The sequence below is a fragment of the Cotesia typhae genome, unplaced genomic scaffold (assembly GCF_013202065.1).
Source record: "Cotesia typhae breed Kobodo isofemale line unplaced genomic scaffold, CoteBio_Ctyphae contig_123, whole genome shotgun sequence".
Lineage (NCBI taxonomy): Eukaryota > Metazoa > Arthropoda > Insecta > Hymenoptera > Braconidae > Cotesia > Cotesia typhae.
Window position 1 is genome coordinate 3,345,486 of NW_027423715.1, and position 17,511 is coordinate 3,362,996.

General features: G+C 33.3%; 1 protein-coding gene across 4 annotated transcripts in view; it reads right to left on the minus strand.

Moving 5' to 3' along the window:
• LOC141537276 (uncharacterized) overlaps positions 1–17,511 on the minus strand; it is a 78,913-nt gene that overhangs the window by 16,930 nt on the left and 44,472 nt on the right. For all 4 annotated transcript variants that reach the window (XM_074258184.1, XM_074258167.1, XM_074258175.1 and 1 more), the window contains exon 2: positions 14,775–17,121. In XM_074258184.1, coding sequence (XP_074114285.1) covers positions 14,775–16,571 — 1,797 coding nt within the window. In that variant the 5' untranslated portion in view covers positions 16,572–17,121. The remainder of the gene's footprint in view (positions 1–14,774; positions 17,122–17,511) is intronic.

Genomic DNA, 17,511 nt, shown 5'->3' on the forward strand with positions numbered 1-17,511 from the left:
ATTTAAAGCTACCAATAATTTTTTTTTTAACAATTAAAAAATCTTTTTTAACTCCAAATAAAAATTTCTTAGCAATTAAAAAATATTTATTAATTTTTAATAAATATTTATGAAATCATCTAATATTAAAAAATCATTTAAAGCTCATTAAATATCGATAAAATCTTCTATCAGCATAAAATTATCAATGGAACTAAAAGTACTTTTTTACAGTAGTCATAAAAAATACAACAGCGATAAAACTTCTCAGCAAATGATATAATATCGAGAGAAAAAAAAAAAAAAAACAATTAACGATTTAGCGCAAATGAGACGTCACTTTACGGGGATTTTTCAGGATTACATTAAACTATAAAATAAAAGAAAATCGGCTGTACAATATACGATATAAAAGTGAGTATTAGGCAGGTTTATAGATCTTATGGTCTGGTGGAGTGGCGACGGAAAAAGGATTAAGTATTCCTGAGAGATGTCTTGTCCTTAAGAGCCTGGAAAACAATTTTATGGGATAGAAAAGAAAAAAGAAGCAAACGTAGATGGAGAGGAAGAGGAAAAATGTGGCGGTACTTACGAGCAACTTGAGTCTTAACTTTTGTTGCGAAACAAAAAATTACCGTGTGTTGGTATGTAAGGGTATATATAAATATAAATATAAATATAAATACATATACAGTGACATCAACATCGACGGCATTCCTCTATCACATTGTACGGTTGACGAGCTTGAGAATTCAAATCCACCTGCAGTATACATTATTGTCGATTTATTGGATAAATATTTGGCGGATAAAAACCCAAAGAAGGTGGTGGAGGATTTTTTAGTTACCGGTATATACAGTAAATTCTCCTTATACTTCTGCTCACAGCGAAGTTTTACTTTTATACGGCTAAAATGAGAGAGGTGTTTCGTGGCACAAAGAAGAAAGCAGAGTTGAAAGACGAGTCTCAGGAAACCCGAGTACGAGGATTGAGAGTCCTCCTCCTTGCTATTTTTTTTTTTTCCCTTATTCTTTTTCTTCAACACTCGGCAGCCATGTTCACTCTCTCATGAATATATTCATGAGTTTCTAGCAGACACTCTTACATTACCTCTATAATGTATATATTTATCTGTATATGTGTGTGTAGAAAAGATAGTTAGCAAGTAACTCTCCATATTCTAGCAGGTTTTAACTCTGCAATTATTGCCCGGTTAATTACTAAATTTTCTCCGCTATTCACCATCTACAATTTACTATTCTAATATCTTAATCCAATCTACAAGAGGATACCTTAATTGATTGTATTTTTAATTACATAAATAATTATTCATCGATTTTTATATGTTACACTATTTTGTATTTTTATAATCTATTAAAATTTTTTTTATCGATTTGAGTCATAAAAGGTCTCAATTTTTCATCAAATAATTAAAGTATATATTCATAAATAATTTTTAGTCTTTAAATATGAATTTATATGCCAAATTAAATTTTTTAAATAAAATAGTGTTAAAAAATTCCGACAGATGGCGCATGATCGCTAAATCGTCTCACTATAAGAGAGTTAAGTTTTGAAATATATATTTTTTTACTTTAAAAAATTATTAATGAACTAATTATTGTTTAGTTTGAAAAATTAATTGAAGTAATAATTTAAACAAAAAGTAAAAAGTAAAAAATTTAAAATTTAAAATAAATTAATTTTTTTTTGGCTAAAAACATTAATTTTGTGATTGATAAATTGATTCTGTATTTAATTAATAAATTTTTGGTGGCTATAAATTGCAAGCGACGTGACTGGAATATGTCGATGCAAATCAGCTAGTTGACGGTTATGAATAATGAATACTGTAATAAATATCTTGGTTACATCTGTAGAACCTGAGCATTGCATCGGAAATAGAAACGGTAGCCCTGGTGGCTAATTGCGGACCAATTACCGGGCAGGTTGGTGCGCTGCGTTGCTTGCAATCACGATCCAAGGCGGCGATAAAATCTCTATGGTATAAAGTACGAGACTCTGTGTTTGTGTTTGTCTTCCACCAGCTTATTGCAGTGCTGCACTTAGTTGTGGAGCTAAAAAGACCCAAGGGCAAAATAAAACAGCAAACTGTATAATCCCGATGCGCTTTTTCCTTAAGAAAATGGAAGACGCTGTCTAAGATAATTATTTCGTGACAACCAACGTGGAATTCACTTTTTTTCTCTTTAAATTACACAGACCGAGGTATATTTAAATCCCCATGCCCTCTTTGGTCTCCACTCTATTGTCAAGTTATTTCGTGTAGATTAATTATTCTTAGCGGCATAAATAATTGGATTTTCTTTTCACTAATTTTATTTTTATTTCATTTTAGTGTTTACTTTTTTCATCCATTAAACATTCAGCTGGATCAGCTCAATTTATTAATGACCAAGATGAAGATGATGAAGGATGACGAGCAAGCTGAGGAGTTAAATTATTACCAGCCGTATAATTACGCGGAAAACAAAAATAAAAAATTTATATATTTATGCTTTGATAATGATGATAATAAAAAAGTCGTCTTTTGTTGTTACTCCGAAGAGAGAGCATTATAGCAATCAACTTTAATGAAAGCAATAAAATGCAGGTGGTATTACTGCGTATATTTCTTTCTTAGTTTAGTTGTTGTTATTTTTGTTTTTGAAACCGCGAGAAAAACGCTGTGTTGCTGTTTTTACACTTTTTCCCTTATTTTCCCGAGAAAACTCTCTGTAATCCCATTTCGGCATATCTAAATCCATTTTGTAACAGTGCCAACATATAAAACTCACTCGTTTTTTGGTGAACTGAAAAGCTCGTTTACTTTCATTCGATTGGTGCTGCCAAAACTTTCACGCCTTACTTTTCCTTCAATTGATTTATGTTATTTAAATTTTTTTAAGTGAATTTATTGAGCTGCTATTTCTTAAAAACATTTTTTTGATAGAAATAATGTTGAAAAATTCCGACAAGTGGCGCATCATCGCTTAATTGTCTCTTTAGAGAAGAGTTAAATTTTTTATTTGTTTAAAAAGCTTCTCTAAAATTAAATTTTTATGTTAATCAACTACTTAACTATAAAATATATAAAAAATTGTGGTTAAAATTTATTTTTTACTCCTATGAGTAGCCTGATATATTTTTAAATCTAACCTAATAAAAATTTGCTTATAAGAATATTTTTTCACGGCTTTTTTTTATATTACATGCCGCTATCTTTTTCCGATCGGAAATAATTTCACAATAAATTTTATCACAAGTGTAATATAACATCAAGTATCGATAAAAATAAATTGAATTTTATTACAGAATTGTTTTTGACGAGTTCAATGTAGGTTTCTATTTTTTTAATTATTTTATTAACTCATCACATGTTTCATAATCACAAAATAAATTTTACATTCCCTCCATTTAATTGATTAATGAATTTTAAATGGATCGTAATTTAACTTTTATTATTAAATTAAATATTTCAATGAAAATTCAACATTATTTCTCTTTCATTAAAATTTAATTTTTTTTGTAATCAATTTAAAACTTCGTTATAAATTTTTTTATACTTAAAATTAGTTAGAGTCAATAGACGTTTTTTTTTATCATATCTGAAACTATAAAATATAACATCGCTAGTTTGTAACTATAGTATTTACAGATATATGCAACAAGCACTTATATTTATGTGTATATATGTATCAAGAGATATAGAATGAGCTCGTTCAAGCCTATCGATTTTAATCCCTCGACAATTTTATTATTATAACGCTTTGGAGCTTGATATTCCAATGACTTAACAGTGATTTCATAAACTCTAGACATTGATCGATCGCCAATTATTCTTTGCCCTCGTAATTAATTTTAAAAAACATTTATTCGTTAATAAATATTATAACATAAGCAATTTATCTTATAGAATATAAATTTTAGATGTTATCATTATTGTTAATTTTTTAAAATTATGTTATAGTATTTTTAACTTCCCGCTAAGAAAATTAAAAATTTTTATTTAATACAAATTATTATTATTATTTTTTTTTTTTTCAAATTAATATTCTGTTTTAAAAATTAAAGATATTAAAAAATTGATAAAAATCTTTTTTTTTTTTTTTTTAGAGAATTTAATAAAATTATTATTACATTGTATTTAGATGTATGTAACAATGAGTAATAACATTTATGATATTAATATTTTCTCTACTAACATATGACAAGCTAATGAAAATATTTTTAAATGGAATGCTCCAAAGAACCCGAGAATCATTCAATCAAGTTTTTTTAAACAACCACAACAACTAATATATCTTGTAGTATGATAATAATAATAATAATAATAATAATAATAATAATAATAATAATAAAGTAAAGAGCAGTGGGATTGGATTAAAAAAGACAGAAAGAGTTAACGAATGCCACGTACGTACTTTGTAGACGGAAAAAAACAAGACGGACATGTTGATATACCACGAATCGATCAAAGGCCCTTGGGCGACACTCGGCAAGAAATTCTGACATGTAAAGCGTTGCCTTATTAAAGTTATATTAACTTAAACTATCTGAAATGTATGTAGAAATTTTTGTATGTGTTGCTGTTAATGTGAATGGATATGGGCTGTTACTACCACTTCAAGACGATTAACTCAGATGAGTGTGCCCCTGAGCGGTTAATGCCATCTTGAGAGTTGTTATCAACTGTAGTAATTAAACACTTGGTTTTGTGAATTATTTTTAATTAATTACTTGAATTTTTAATCAGCTACTTTCAAAATTCTGGCAAAAATTTTTTTTTTTTAATTAAAATAATTATTGGAGAATTTATAAAAAAATATTTTGAAAATTTTTTAAAAATAATAAGTTAAAAATTGAATAATTAGAAAAAAAAATTTGGAACTGAATTAAAAATTTTTTTTCAGATAAAAAATGATGTTTTATTAAAAATTTTTAATTTTATTAAAGAAAAAAAAAAATACTTGAATGTACTCTGAGGTTTTAAAATACATAAAAAAAAAATCTGACAACTGAGTGATTTAATAAATATTTAATTAAGGCTACCAGCATAAAAAAGAAATCTCTTAAACTTTGGACCTGAGAAAATAATCCTCTCTAAAGAGTAATAAAAAGTAAATGCTTTTAAAGAATATGTATGAGCTCGGAGCTCAATAAAAATAGGAAAAAAAAAAAAAAACGAGTTTAATATCTTAAACATTATTTACGCAAGAGCGCGTCGTTTAACATATATTTATAAATTCATGCTGGGAGCAATTTACAATTACTCGATAATTAAGAGCGGAAGTGAAGTAACACTAATTCATCATAAGCAAAATAAGTATTTACATTTGCATAATTATAAATAAATATGCAAATTAAATATATTAATGCGATAAATTATATTGATTAGTGCGTTAATTCAAACAAAACAAGTAAACTACACATACAAATAAACATAATTCATTTAGTTCTAAACTGTTTTGTGTGCTTTTGACGGGCTGAATGCTTAATGGAATTAAAGCGACGAATAACTAAGCGTATAAATAATTATCCGAGCTATAAATGTTTAATGAATCCTCGTTTTATAAAATAACTCGGCTATTCCCATGGCTGCTTATAACTCGATCGACGAGCGACAGGTTACATAAATACATACGGATTATAGAGTGACGGCATACATCATGTACGTATACACCGACGTTATAAATCAAGCATATATTTCATTGAGAATAAACGCAAATTTATTAATAGCATTGAGTAGTGTCTATACCTCGCAATATTGTTCCTGATAAAATATTTATACAAATTTGCTAATAGCTTAAAAGTATGATTAATCGATAACTTTATACTTGGTCTGTGATATTCTATCATTTTAAAGTCTAGATATGATTCATTGATTTATCGAAAAAATTTTATTCGCTGAGATTAATCGTAATTAATAATCCGTGTTTTTTAAAATTATATCTTAAGAATTTTTATGATATGCTGATAGAAGTTTATTAAATTATTTATTTTGATAATTTAATAATTTATAAATAATAAAAAATTAATTTTGAGTGTTTAGTAAATTCTTCTTGGGAGAAGAAATTAATTTACTAACAAATATAAATATTTATCAACAATTAATAAAGCTAATTCAATATCAACAAATCCTTCTATCAACATAGATAAGAACAAAGTTTTTAAACCGAAAAAATATTTTTTTTTCAAATTAATTAAAAAGTAAAATACCCAAATGATTGAAGATAAAAAAAAACAAAGCATCGTTTCACAATTGATACTCAGTGAAACAAAAAATTGGATCCGTGGAAAAAGGATTTCTCTCATGATTGAATTTATTTAATCCATTGATAAAATTATATTTTCCTCGGCAATATAGAATAGTTACGATTTGTATTTCCAAAAGAATAAATATCCTACAAAACACAACCCTAGACACCGACAGAAAAATAAATTGCTGGTGTTGGTTTATATAGATCGGAAACATTGACACAGGTAGACAACCAGCAAATAAATCTGATCGGAAATCCATCGACCCTGTGTCAGTTTAATGAATTTCAAAACTGATTCAATATTGGATACTGTTATCTCGGTTAAATATAATTAATGCAATTAAAAAAAAAAAATAAATAATAATAATCAGTGTAATGATATATATATATTTTAATACATTGTGCATAATGAAGATGAACAGTGTCGATGATAATTAGTTCAATCAAGTGTACGGTTAACATTTAACGTCAGAAGAGAATATGATTATGTATTATACATTATACGTATGTGAATGGATTAGGGAGTGGAAGTGATGCATAACCAAAGAGAATAATCTCTCTGGGGAGGACAAGAGACATCAATGTCACTATTCTGGGCATAATCCACCAAACTATCTTCCTTTCTCCCATTTATACCGCAAACCTTCAACGTTATATTGAAACATCGATATTCTGGAATCTCGTTGCGCAGCAGAGCAGTGTTGGAGGATATGTGATGGATATATACATGCTCTGCCAGACAGACTGCTACAATTTATCCCTGAAAAGAGTAGCCCCCCCCCTCCCCCTCCCCCTACCCCTGAAGTAGAGACAAACATAGCCGCTCAAAACTCAATACTCAACAGCACCTTTATTCCATAGATCTTCCATCTCTAGGTTATGTTCCATCCTCTCATCCTCTTTTCATTTCATCCCATTTTCAGGTGAGCCCATTCGACATTTCGCCCACGTAGAAGTTTGCGAGCCAACCAGAATCTTCCATGCATTCCACCAACCAGGGAATATTGATTCATCGGGTTGCGCCATCTGTCAGCAGACCGCCGCTCTCAATATTATTCCCGGCGTTGCATTGCTCTGAGCTCATCCGAATAAAAATCAGAGTCAGAGAATAATCTCCAGTCTTTCGTAAGCCAAATTATGAATAATATTTGCATTGTTGTCCAAATTGGTGGGCTGTGTTAAATAAGCAAGCCGTATGCAAATGTAATAAAAAATAAAATAAATATTTAACTTTTGGATATTACCACTTAGCCACACTTTTATTTTATTTAATCAAACGCAATAAAAGTAATGACTTGGTGATGTAATTTCTGATAGTAAAAATAAAAACAACTTTTAATGTCTGTTAATTTGTGAGTCACCAACACCGGATGGAGAAATTAGTCCAGATTAATGGAGATATTTGTCGTAGAGCCAGCGTTTGTAGAATTGATTCATATGTTGCGTGGATTAATTCCCATACATGTTTGCCGTAAATAAAATATACGTTCAATTGAGTACTGTATGTTGAGGATCGAGATGGATACATACATGTAGCTCGTGAGCGAGCAGCCAGGTCATTCAACCGAGACAATGAGAAAGGCTGTGCATGTGGGTTATGAACGTTAATAAAAGATTTAACGTAAAAGTTTCTTCGGGTATACACTAGTGATAGTAATCAGGTTAAAGATTATCGACGAGTGATAATAAAAGTTTTCTGTTATGTACTGTGAGCATGGGTATCATTACTAAACGGGTTACCTCTCAAACTCAAACAATCGCTAATTTTTATCGTCTACCACCGCCAGTGTAGATATTGTGCAAGCAGGTATGTATGCTGTTGATAAATATTTATGTTTGGTGTTTGTACATTAAATGCTATTTGTAGGTATAGTCGCTCAGCTCGTATGGACATAGTCTAGCTATTACATGTTGTATATAGCTGGAAAATTTCTGCGATAGTGTGCAATGTTCAGTAATGTTGCATCGACAAAACTCCTCGGACGGTATAGAAATACGCTCAAAAAGTTGCTCACATTCAGCGTCAAGCTATTTGATGTGATGTTGAAGTTCCATTTACGAGGAAGCTTTAACCTAACATAAGGAACAAAGTTGCCCTGGATATATAGATATTATATTTATACAGACCGTTTTAAGCTCAGGCTTTTGAGTTTCAGTTTGACACACACATGTTCCACACACTCGGTGATAACACTGCACTAGGTATTGCTGTATCTCACAAAGTTGTTTACCCAGCTTGTACTTTTCCCTTATCTGCTCTACAGTACACATGTGTGCTGTAAGACTGACAACACTGTTTTATAAATCCGTACAGTATTTAACTTTGTATATTAATGTGGAAAATACTTTGTGTGTGTGTGTGTGTGTGTGTGTGTGTGTGTGTGTGTGTGTGTGTGTGTGTGTGTGTGTGTGTGTGTGTGTGTGTGTGTGTTGGGTAACTATCAGCAACTAAACGCTGCAGACAGAGATGAGATTATGAGGGTCGATACTTGCGTCTTTTCGTTCGGATGTGATATAGTTATATAACTGCACAACTATAAGGGTAGTTTTAGAGTTTCTCTCCGCATTGATCAAGAGAGACAGAGACATTTACGGCAAACTTTCTTATAAGCTTCCTTTGAGAGCTTTTTGAACACTCTATTTTCACGAGAATTTATGGGCTACTACACCGTTTGCTAACTTTTGTGTCTCATTACTTCGAGGCTACCTGCATATTTTATTAATTTTAATTATTTTAATTTAACTCGAGAATAGTTGACAACTTTTGAATTATGTTATTTTTCTGGATAAGTTTTGGTAGTACTTATAGGATTAAAAGTACTAGTAGGAAGAACAAATTCATTAATTTTGAACTTTTTATAATAAACGTGGAATGAATTAGTGAGCTGATAGGATTTTAATTTAATTTTAAAAATATTTATTTACTGTTAATAAATGATAAAAAATATAGCTGAATAAATGAATTTATCAACAGATAATAAAACACTATCATTATAAAATAAATATAAAGATTAGTTAAAAAATATTCAAATGATCCATTTAAAAAAATGTAAATAATTTTTACAGAAGATATTTTAATTTATCTCTGGTATTTTCATTTCTCTAGAACATTTGCATTATTCAGAGATATTTTTTGTCTCGAAATATTCAACGTCCGCAGAAATTCAGCTCATCCACATCTACAGAAATATTTTGTCTCTCAAGCAAAGTATGTGTAGTACAGTAGTCTAGTCTTTCTTCTCTCCTCTGTCTACTTATACACCCACATATGATATTTTATTTAACTTTAATATAAAATACTAAACAGACTACAGACACATGTCATACCCGACGTGTGACACTATTTAAACTGAATATCTCTTAAACAAAACTTAATACCAACGGCAAGCTTAATGTTTACTCTTTAAAATTATCACTTTTACCCGGGTTGTAATAACAAAAAATAAATTTGAGACACTGAGCGTAAATGTATCAACACACATAAATACACGGCTGTTGTACAAATAAAAATATGTCGTTTCGTGGAATAGAATATGTTAAATATAAAAATAATGTACCAAGTTGAAGTAAAGCTTCTTTGAGCTTGAAGTTGATGCAACCGGCAGCAGTTGACATAACTATAACGAGTGTGTTACTCTTTCAGTGCCTACTTTACGGTTTAGTTGTGCCTCCAAGTGCTCGCACGCTGAGCTGGTTAGTTTCTCTAATTGGACGCGGGCAAATTAGTCAAACTAATTCCAAGTTGCGACAAATTCCGCCGAATGTTAACTGGCGAGCCGCGAAAAAATTTATCAACCCGCTAATAAATATCAACTACAAGACTGATTCGAGGAATTTATTTATTGCCTCAGTCAATCACCCGAGATTTATTTTATTCACTTTGATCGTTGTGAATTATGATTCCCCTGCAGCGTGTACTCTCTACAGCTATTAATTAAATTAATACCGTAATACTTGAGCTGATATTATCCAGATACTTATATATACCAATTGGGTATACTGATAAAATAATTAGAGACGATGAAATTATATTCTGTTGAATTATATTTTATTATCTGAAATGTAGAGGAGTACTTAAATAGAGAGCTAACTTGTTAATCGTTCAAACTACGGCGATAATTACCTGTGCCAAGTAAAGACACTTTACTCTACTCGGGTGAGTTAAAACTGTACATAATGCAAAAAGATAATAAACGAACATCCGGGGGGAATTTTAACTTTTTAAATTCCGTTAGAGTGTTTTTTGTTCTACTTAATTAATATGTTATGAATTGTAATTAATTTTTAAAAGTTAGTTTATTAAAAATGTCAATTTTTGGATAAAAAAAAAATTTTTTTTTAGTTAAAAACAAAATAAAAAATTATTGTAATAAATTAACGGAGAGATAAAATAATAAATCTTTAAAAAATTTTATTCCTCAAAATATTAAATTTAAGGCAAAAAAAAATTTTTTTTTGTATCAATATTTTGATTTTAAATTGAAAAAAAATAATATTAAAAGTAATTATATTAATTCCTGATCGCTGACGTTAAATATTTTCCCTACATTGAGTAAAATAAAATAAAACAGCGTGTTTAGTGAGACTTTCACACCGAATTACTTTCAGCACACCGAGCATTTAATTCAACAGTGTATTGTGGAAGCAAATGAATACATAATGAGGATAAGTAATAAAAATTTGAGATCAACAGAACATTAAGAGGTTAAACATTAAATATTTGCATGAAAAGAATTAATAATAATTATTATTATTGTAAATTAAAATATTTAATTAACTGTTATCGAAAACTTAAAGCCGAGAAGTAAAATAATGAAATACGTATCGCTATTATAATATTTGATATCGAAATACATCAATTCCGTGCCAGTGACCGGGGAAATAAAATATGAGCTCACGCGAGAGGCACATTTGCACGCGATCAAACTCAGTTTTCAGGCTGACTAACGGCGGCATCACTCTCGGAAGAAATGAGAGTAAGTACCGAGCCAGTTAGCTGGAGAAATATATCTATCGCTAACATAAATCTTGACAAGTCACAAATAAGAATAAAAGTTTTAAGTCGCGAGTCTTAGTCATCAAATAGTTGTCAAGAGCTGAAAAAGTACTTTTGAGTGTAAGAGATAATCTGTAAAGTCTCAACTCACTATCAACACTTCCGCTCGGCTTTTATGTTCCCGTACCGGCAGTACATTCAGCACTTTTTAAAAGTTTATGGATCGATAAAGAGGTCACGTGGAAAATCGACACGAGAACAAAACCATGCATCTCTCTGTTATAAAAAAAATAAATACCTCAAACGCTTGAAAAAAATATTTGCAATTTTAATTATTATTTTTGATATTTAGTTTGTAAATTTATATCATTAAAAGAATAAAAAAATTTTGTGTCTTTATAAATTAAATGAAAAAATATCAAAAGAATTTAATTGAACAATTATTCGTTGATTTGAAAAATTTTTTGGACAAAATTAAAATCGAGCAAATAAATTTACAAAAAATTTAATTTAATTATTTTTGACATTGTTAATTCCAAAAATATTAATTTAAAAGTTAATTAATCCCAATTAAAACAAATTAACTAGAACAATACTTGGAAAGAAAATAAAATAAGAAATATCGTCCATTCGATTAATTTTGATACTATCCGCAATTAATCAATCTTCCCCGAGTCGTATTTTTATTATTATCTTACCCTCGTAAATGAATTATTTAAGTTTCCCTTCCTTTAGCTCAGTACCGATCGTCTGCTGATGAAAACGTCGATCCGGAATGGCGCTTCAGGATGCCATTTTAATTAGAACTGACGGTTAATTACTGTAATCGGCACGGGAACCCTCGTCGAAAGTAAAGGGGCTGTTGCTGCCGACTACGACGACAAAACTCTGACAAGTAGCAAAGTAAGAGTGAAAAGGCAAAAGCATCTAACCCACCCGCTGGAGCAAAAGCTAAAAGTCAAAGCTAAAGCACCACCAACTTTATCTACATTCTACATCTCTCTCTCTCTGTCCTTTTATTTTCTTCTTTCTCTAACGTTTGTTCATATATTCATAGTCGTAATATTTGAGCTTGTATCCTTGTTCCTCTGGTGCACGCATTGCCCAACTGCTGTGTGCTAATTTAACATTTCCCTTCAGGACAAACTTGTCTCTGGTCCTTTATTTAAGTTCACCTCGCCCGCCGGCAGAGCTCCCTTTGTGTTTCATATTTTATATTTTTAAAGAATCTTCGTGTGTTTTAATAATAATTATTATTATTTTTGTTGTTTCGGAGCGCCTTTGTGCATTAAAAAATAAAAAAAAAAATACTTTCAAACCTCAAAATAAATACTAATACAGTAAAAGCAATACTTTCATACGTTTTTTATTACGTATTAATGTTTGAGTCCATTGGAATGTTTATTTTTGTATGTCAAAGCTGAATAATAGCGTTAGTTTGCCGAAGGGTGTGGTGTGGTAAAAAAATACAAGGGGAAAAATATCAGGGGAGAAAAGCAACTGGCTATTTTGTTCTAGGTTGAGCGTATGTGTGTAAAACTACTCAATTATTATTTTACTTTTGATCAATATTGCGTTTGTAACGCCGAAGACATCGTTATGTACAGATCCTAAAAGTCGAAGCTTCAATCTTTTTTTTTTTGTTGGTAATCAAATTAAACTGAAAAATTTAACGCTTTTAATTTTATTTATAATATTGATCGCAGCTTTTTTTTTATCGAGAATTTAATTATCAGAAAGAAAACTTTACAAAATTTTTTAATTATTATTTTATTAATAAAATTTGAGAAAGATTCTGTTTCTTTTTTTTTTTTTTATTTTTATTTTAAGTATTGGATCGTAAAAAAAAACTAAAATAAAAATATAATGTTTTTGATTTAACATTATTTCAGTGAATAATTTTTGTGCTCAAGCTCTTAATTTAATTAAATCTTGAGCGGAATAGATTGCAATTAGCTAATGCGAGGTTAAACACCGTTAGATAAATTGCCAACCGCGAATACTTGAATAGATTCAATCGATTAGTGTGATTAATTCTCTGGGTATAATTACTATTCACCAACAAAATTTATCACCCGGAAAATTTTTCTATCTAAGCAACAAAAAGATATTATTGGCCTGAAAATAAAAACCCAACCAAAAATGAAGGCAAAGAAACAAATTACGTGAAAATATCTGGAGGTGCGAGAAAATAAGCATTAAAAATATATGACCAGAAGAATAAAGTGAGCAAGTGTTTTGAAGAACACCTCGTTCTCGTTCTTGGTCTTGGTCTTTTCCTCGCTTCGAACGGAAGGTATTTAATTTGGAGAGAGCTTTTACGTCGGTGTCGCTGTTTTCCGTGAGTTTCCTGGAGAAAAGTGAGTAAGAAACAAAGGGACAAAGAGTAGGAGCCCCGAGAGGGTTCGCAGTGAAGAAAGGGAGGAAAAATAGTGAAATACTGTGGAGTAGCTCGGGAAGAATGAGGAGGAAAGGGGAGGAAATTTCCACCCCCTGGACTTTGGTGTAGTCTCGCCCTAGTGTTTGCTCGTGTATTCATTCCTGTATTCGCGGGGGCGGAGACCGCAGAGTATTGATTTCAACCCCTCGACTCAGCTGCCCCGAGCTTCCCTTGCAGCTCCACTATTTCTGCTGCTACTGCTCCTGCTGCTGCCTTTTCCCTTGCCACCCAATTTTACTTGGCGTGTGTGCATGTAGCTGCTATTGTGTGTATCTATGTGCTTCGGTGTTGGTGCTTGTCCCTCGTCATTGAGCAACCCCAATCAACCCCCGGCTATTCGGCAATGTTGTCACACAATCCTCGTGAATTAATATTTTAATAAAAAATAAAAAAAAAAAAAAAAAAACACGGAAAAAGTAGACGGCGATGAAATAGAGATAAAAAATAAATGGGTGTCGATAAAAATATAGAGATGTTATACTGATATTTGTTACAGGGGGGACATTTGGAGGTTGATTTGTAATTAGAACACCACAGGCAGTAATATAACAGGAACCTCTAGCTAGCAAGTCTATTATCTTCAATAGGAAATATTTCAGTGGTAGTCGTTAAAGCGATTAAATTAATTGGCGGTTGTATTATAAGTACTCCAGCCAGAGGTAAATTGGAGTTTGCCATTGCTATTAAATGTGACTTTAAGTGGACGTTTTTAAGTGAATGTATTGTTGGTGATCAAAACCACCAAGTGGTGACACTTGAGTATCCACCGGCCTTTATCTTCGATACTAAATAAACTAACAAATTTATTTCATTTGGTAATTGGAATACTTTATGTCAATTTGTAGATTATTTTTGGGAAAAATTATGAAGAAGGTTCATTACTCAGTGGTCGATAGTTTGGCGATAAGATAAGGTGCTAATGGATATTTTTTTTCTTTTTCAATTGAAATACTACGGCTGTCTCATTTCAAAGCACAGAAATAGAAATTTCTTACAAGATAAGAGATTGACATTTTAAATTGATAAAAAAATTTTCGGAAAGTCTGTTTTTAAATGAGACAGCAGTACTTTAATAATAAAAAAATTAAAAAAGCCTTACCTTTGGCTCAGAATTCGACGTCTTCATCTTCTTTATAGGCGGCGAACTACACGCAGCTGTGTCCATAGCCTCGTCGACACTCGTGTTCAAAGTAGGCCCAGGAACAGCAGCGACTTTAGTCTGCTCTGGTTTCGCGGCGGAACCAGCAGCAGTCGCCGAAGCTGGACTAGGAGGAGGACAAGGAGCAGCAGCGCTGATTGCAGGAGGACCAACACCTTGAGCTCCTGGGAACCCAGTCCTAGAACTGGGTGGTGGACCCTGAGGTTGCTGAGGAGCAGTCGCTGCGGGAGTAGGTCCCTGCGACTGGGCACCAGCCCCCGTGGAATTCTGGCCCTGAGACACCGGCCTGGCAGTTCCGTTCATCTCGGGTTTGCTGTTCTGCTGGGGCCCGTGACTATTGCTCTGGGGCTTTTCGTGCTTGTCTCTGGCTTTGTCCCTCCTATGACCACTGGAGCCTCTTTTGGAACCCACCGTCGAGGATGCCGGGGGTCCAGAAGCCGGGGAATGTGGCTTGGACTTGTTAGAGGAGGAAGAGGAGTTCCCCGTAGGAACATCAGAGTTCTGGGAATTGGTTGAGGAGCTCGAGGACGTCGAAGAGCCCGAGGAAGACGTCGAAGAGTTGGACGAGGTGGAGTTACCATTCCCGTCCTGGTTGGAACTGGTTCCATTTATTTCGTTGGACTTGACAATTTCGTGCTTAGTCTCGCTGGTTTTGGTTCCTGTCTTGGTTCGCTTGATCTTCATCTTGAGGCCTTTGTCTACGGTGGCCGAGTGTTCAACAGCCATTTTTCCGGGATTGCCGGAGTTTATGTGAACCGCGTTAACAGAACTCGGCTGCTTGCCTCCTGTTCCGTTCCCGGCGTTCGAGCTGTTGCCGGTGGCACCCCCTATGTTCTGGTTGTTCCCGGAACCGGAGTTGTTCACCAAGCTGTTGCTGTTGTTACCACTATTGCTACTGTTATTACTACTACTATTACTATTATTAGAGTTATTACTACCGTTAGAGTTACTATTACTATTAGCGTTGTTGCTGTTGTTGTTGTTGCTAGAATTGTTAGAGTTGGTATTGTTAGCGTTTTGGTTCCCGGAGGAGGCTAGCCCGGAGTTAGAATTACCGCCGCAGGACGGCGACGACGATGAATTTGAGGAGGACGACGACGAGGACGATGAACAAGACTGAGTTTGGTTGTTCTGGTTAGAGAGCGCGGTTCCACCGACCGACAAAGGCAAAGAGTTCTGGTGGGGAACAGCGTTGTTAACCTGGTGCTGGTTACTCTGTAACTGGTGACTCTGGTTCTGATTATTCGTGGCTGCTGCCGAGGCAGGCGTAGAAGCCATCCCGTTTCCCGAGCTCAATTTCTCGTCCCTCGTCTTCTCTATGTCAGCATCGAGGTCGATTATCAGATCGCCTATGCCAATGTCCCATTCATTGTCGTCGTACTCAAAGTTGTTGGTCACATTTGTCGTGGCCGTGTCCGTGTCCGTTTCTCCGACGTTAGCAGCCACTGTGCTTGCTTTCGAATCACGACGTCCCACCAACCGGTCGCCCTGCTGCTGATGATACTCCCTGCTCGGTCTCTCACGTTTATTGGGCCCGTTACCGCTCGAAGAAGGCGATGAAGACTGACCTGGAGCTGAGGATGTTGACGATATTGGAGTTGTCGTTGATGAGGATGATGATGATAATGCTGTTGATGATGTCGACGAGGATGTTGATGAGGCTGGTACCGCCAAGCTCGGCGAAATTCCTTTGCGGTTAACGTTAGGGAGGCGACCGCCTATTGGCGTGGTCGCCATGCCCTTGGAACCGTTTCCTCGGCGCCCGCCAGCCTGTACACCGAGGACTCGAGGTGTTGTCTCTTCGGCGAGGAGCTTAATCCACTGCCTGGAGTAGTTGAACCCGGACCACCGCCCGCGAGACGCTCCTCGTCCATCGAACACATTACTTTTCGCCGGTTACTACACACCCTAACTGGTTACTACTGGTATTCTTTCTCTTTCTCTTCTACAACTCAACTAACAACTACTGACTAAAACTCGTTGTTACTATCACGACACTTAAAAACTCCGTCTCGACACTGTACCTTCTACCAACTTATATTATCCACAAACTATTGATAGCTCACACCTAAACAAACCTTAAAAATAATCTAATCCACTATTCAGACACCACACTAACTGTAATTCATCACTTCCACTGATAAAACTTATCCACGATCACTGCTTGATCACTCAATTGTATAAAAAAACACAGCTATCAATCCGTAGGGTGCTTTGCCAGTTATCCATTTAGGCATTCTCTAGCTCTGCAGAGCTATGCCACGCTGATGACTCCATCAGTTCGGATCTGAAACATCAAGAAATTTTTTTCGTTAAATTCAATTGATATTTTGAAAAATAAAATTTGTTTTAAAATGTCTTTACTTTTTTTATAGTCGAGTAAAATCTGTTAAAATATCTGCCATAAAAAGTATATATTGAGAAACTCTGACGTCAATTTTTCTATTGACAAGTTGAGGAAAAAATGATAAATTATGAAAAAATAATCAGTCAGAAATAAAGTATCATAAATTCCGACACATCTTTAATGTTTCCTCAAAATCAGTGACGAGGATACTTATGTTTGGTTGAAAAGACATATAATTGACAAGATACAGAGCAGATAATCCCGGGCAGATTCGAATTGTTGAGTGAATCGGATATAAATTTAGGATTCATTAATCTTTAAAAGCAGATG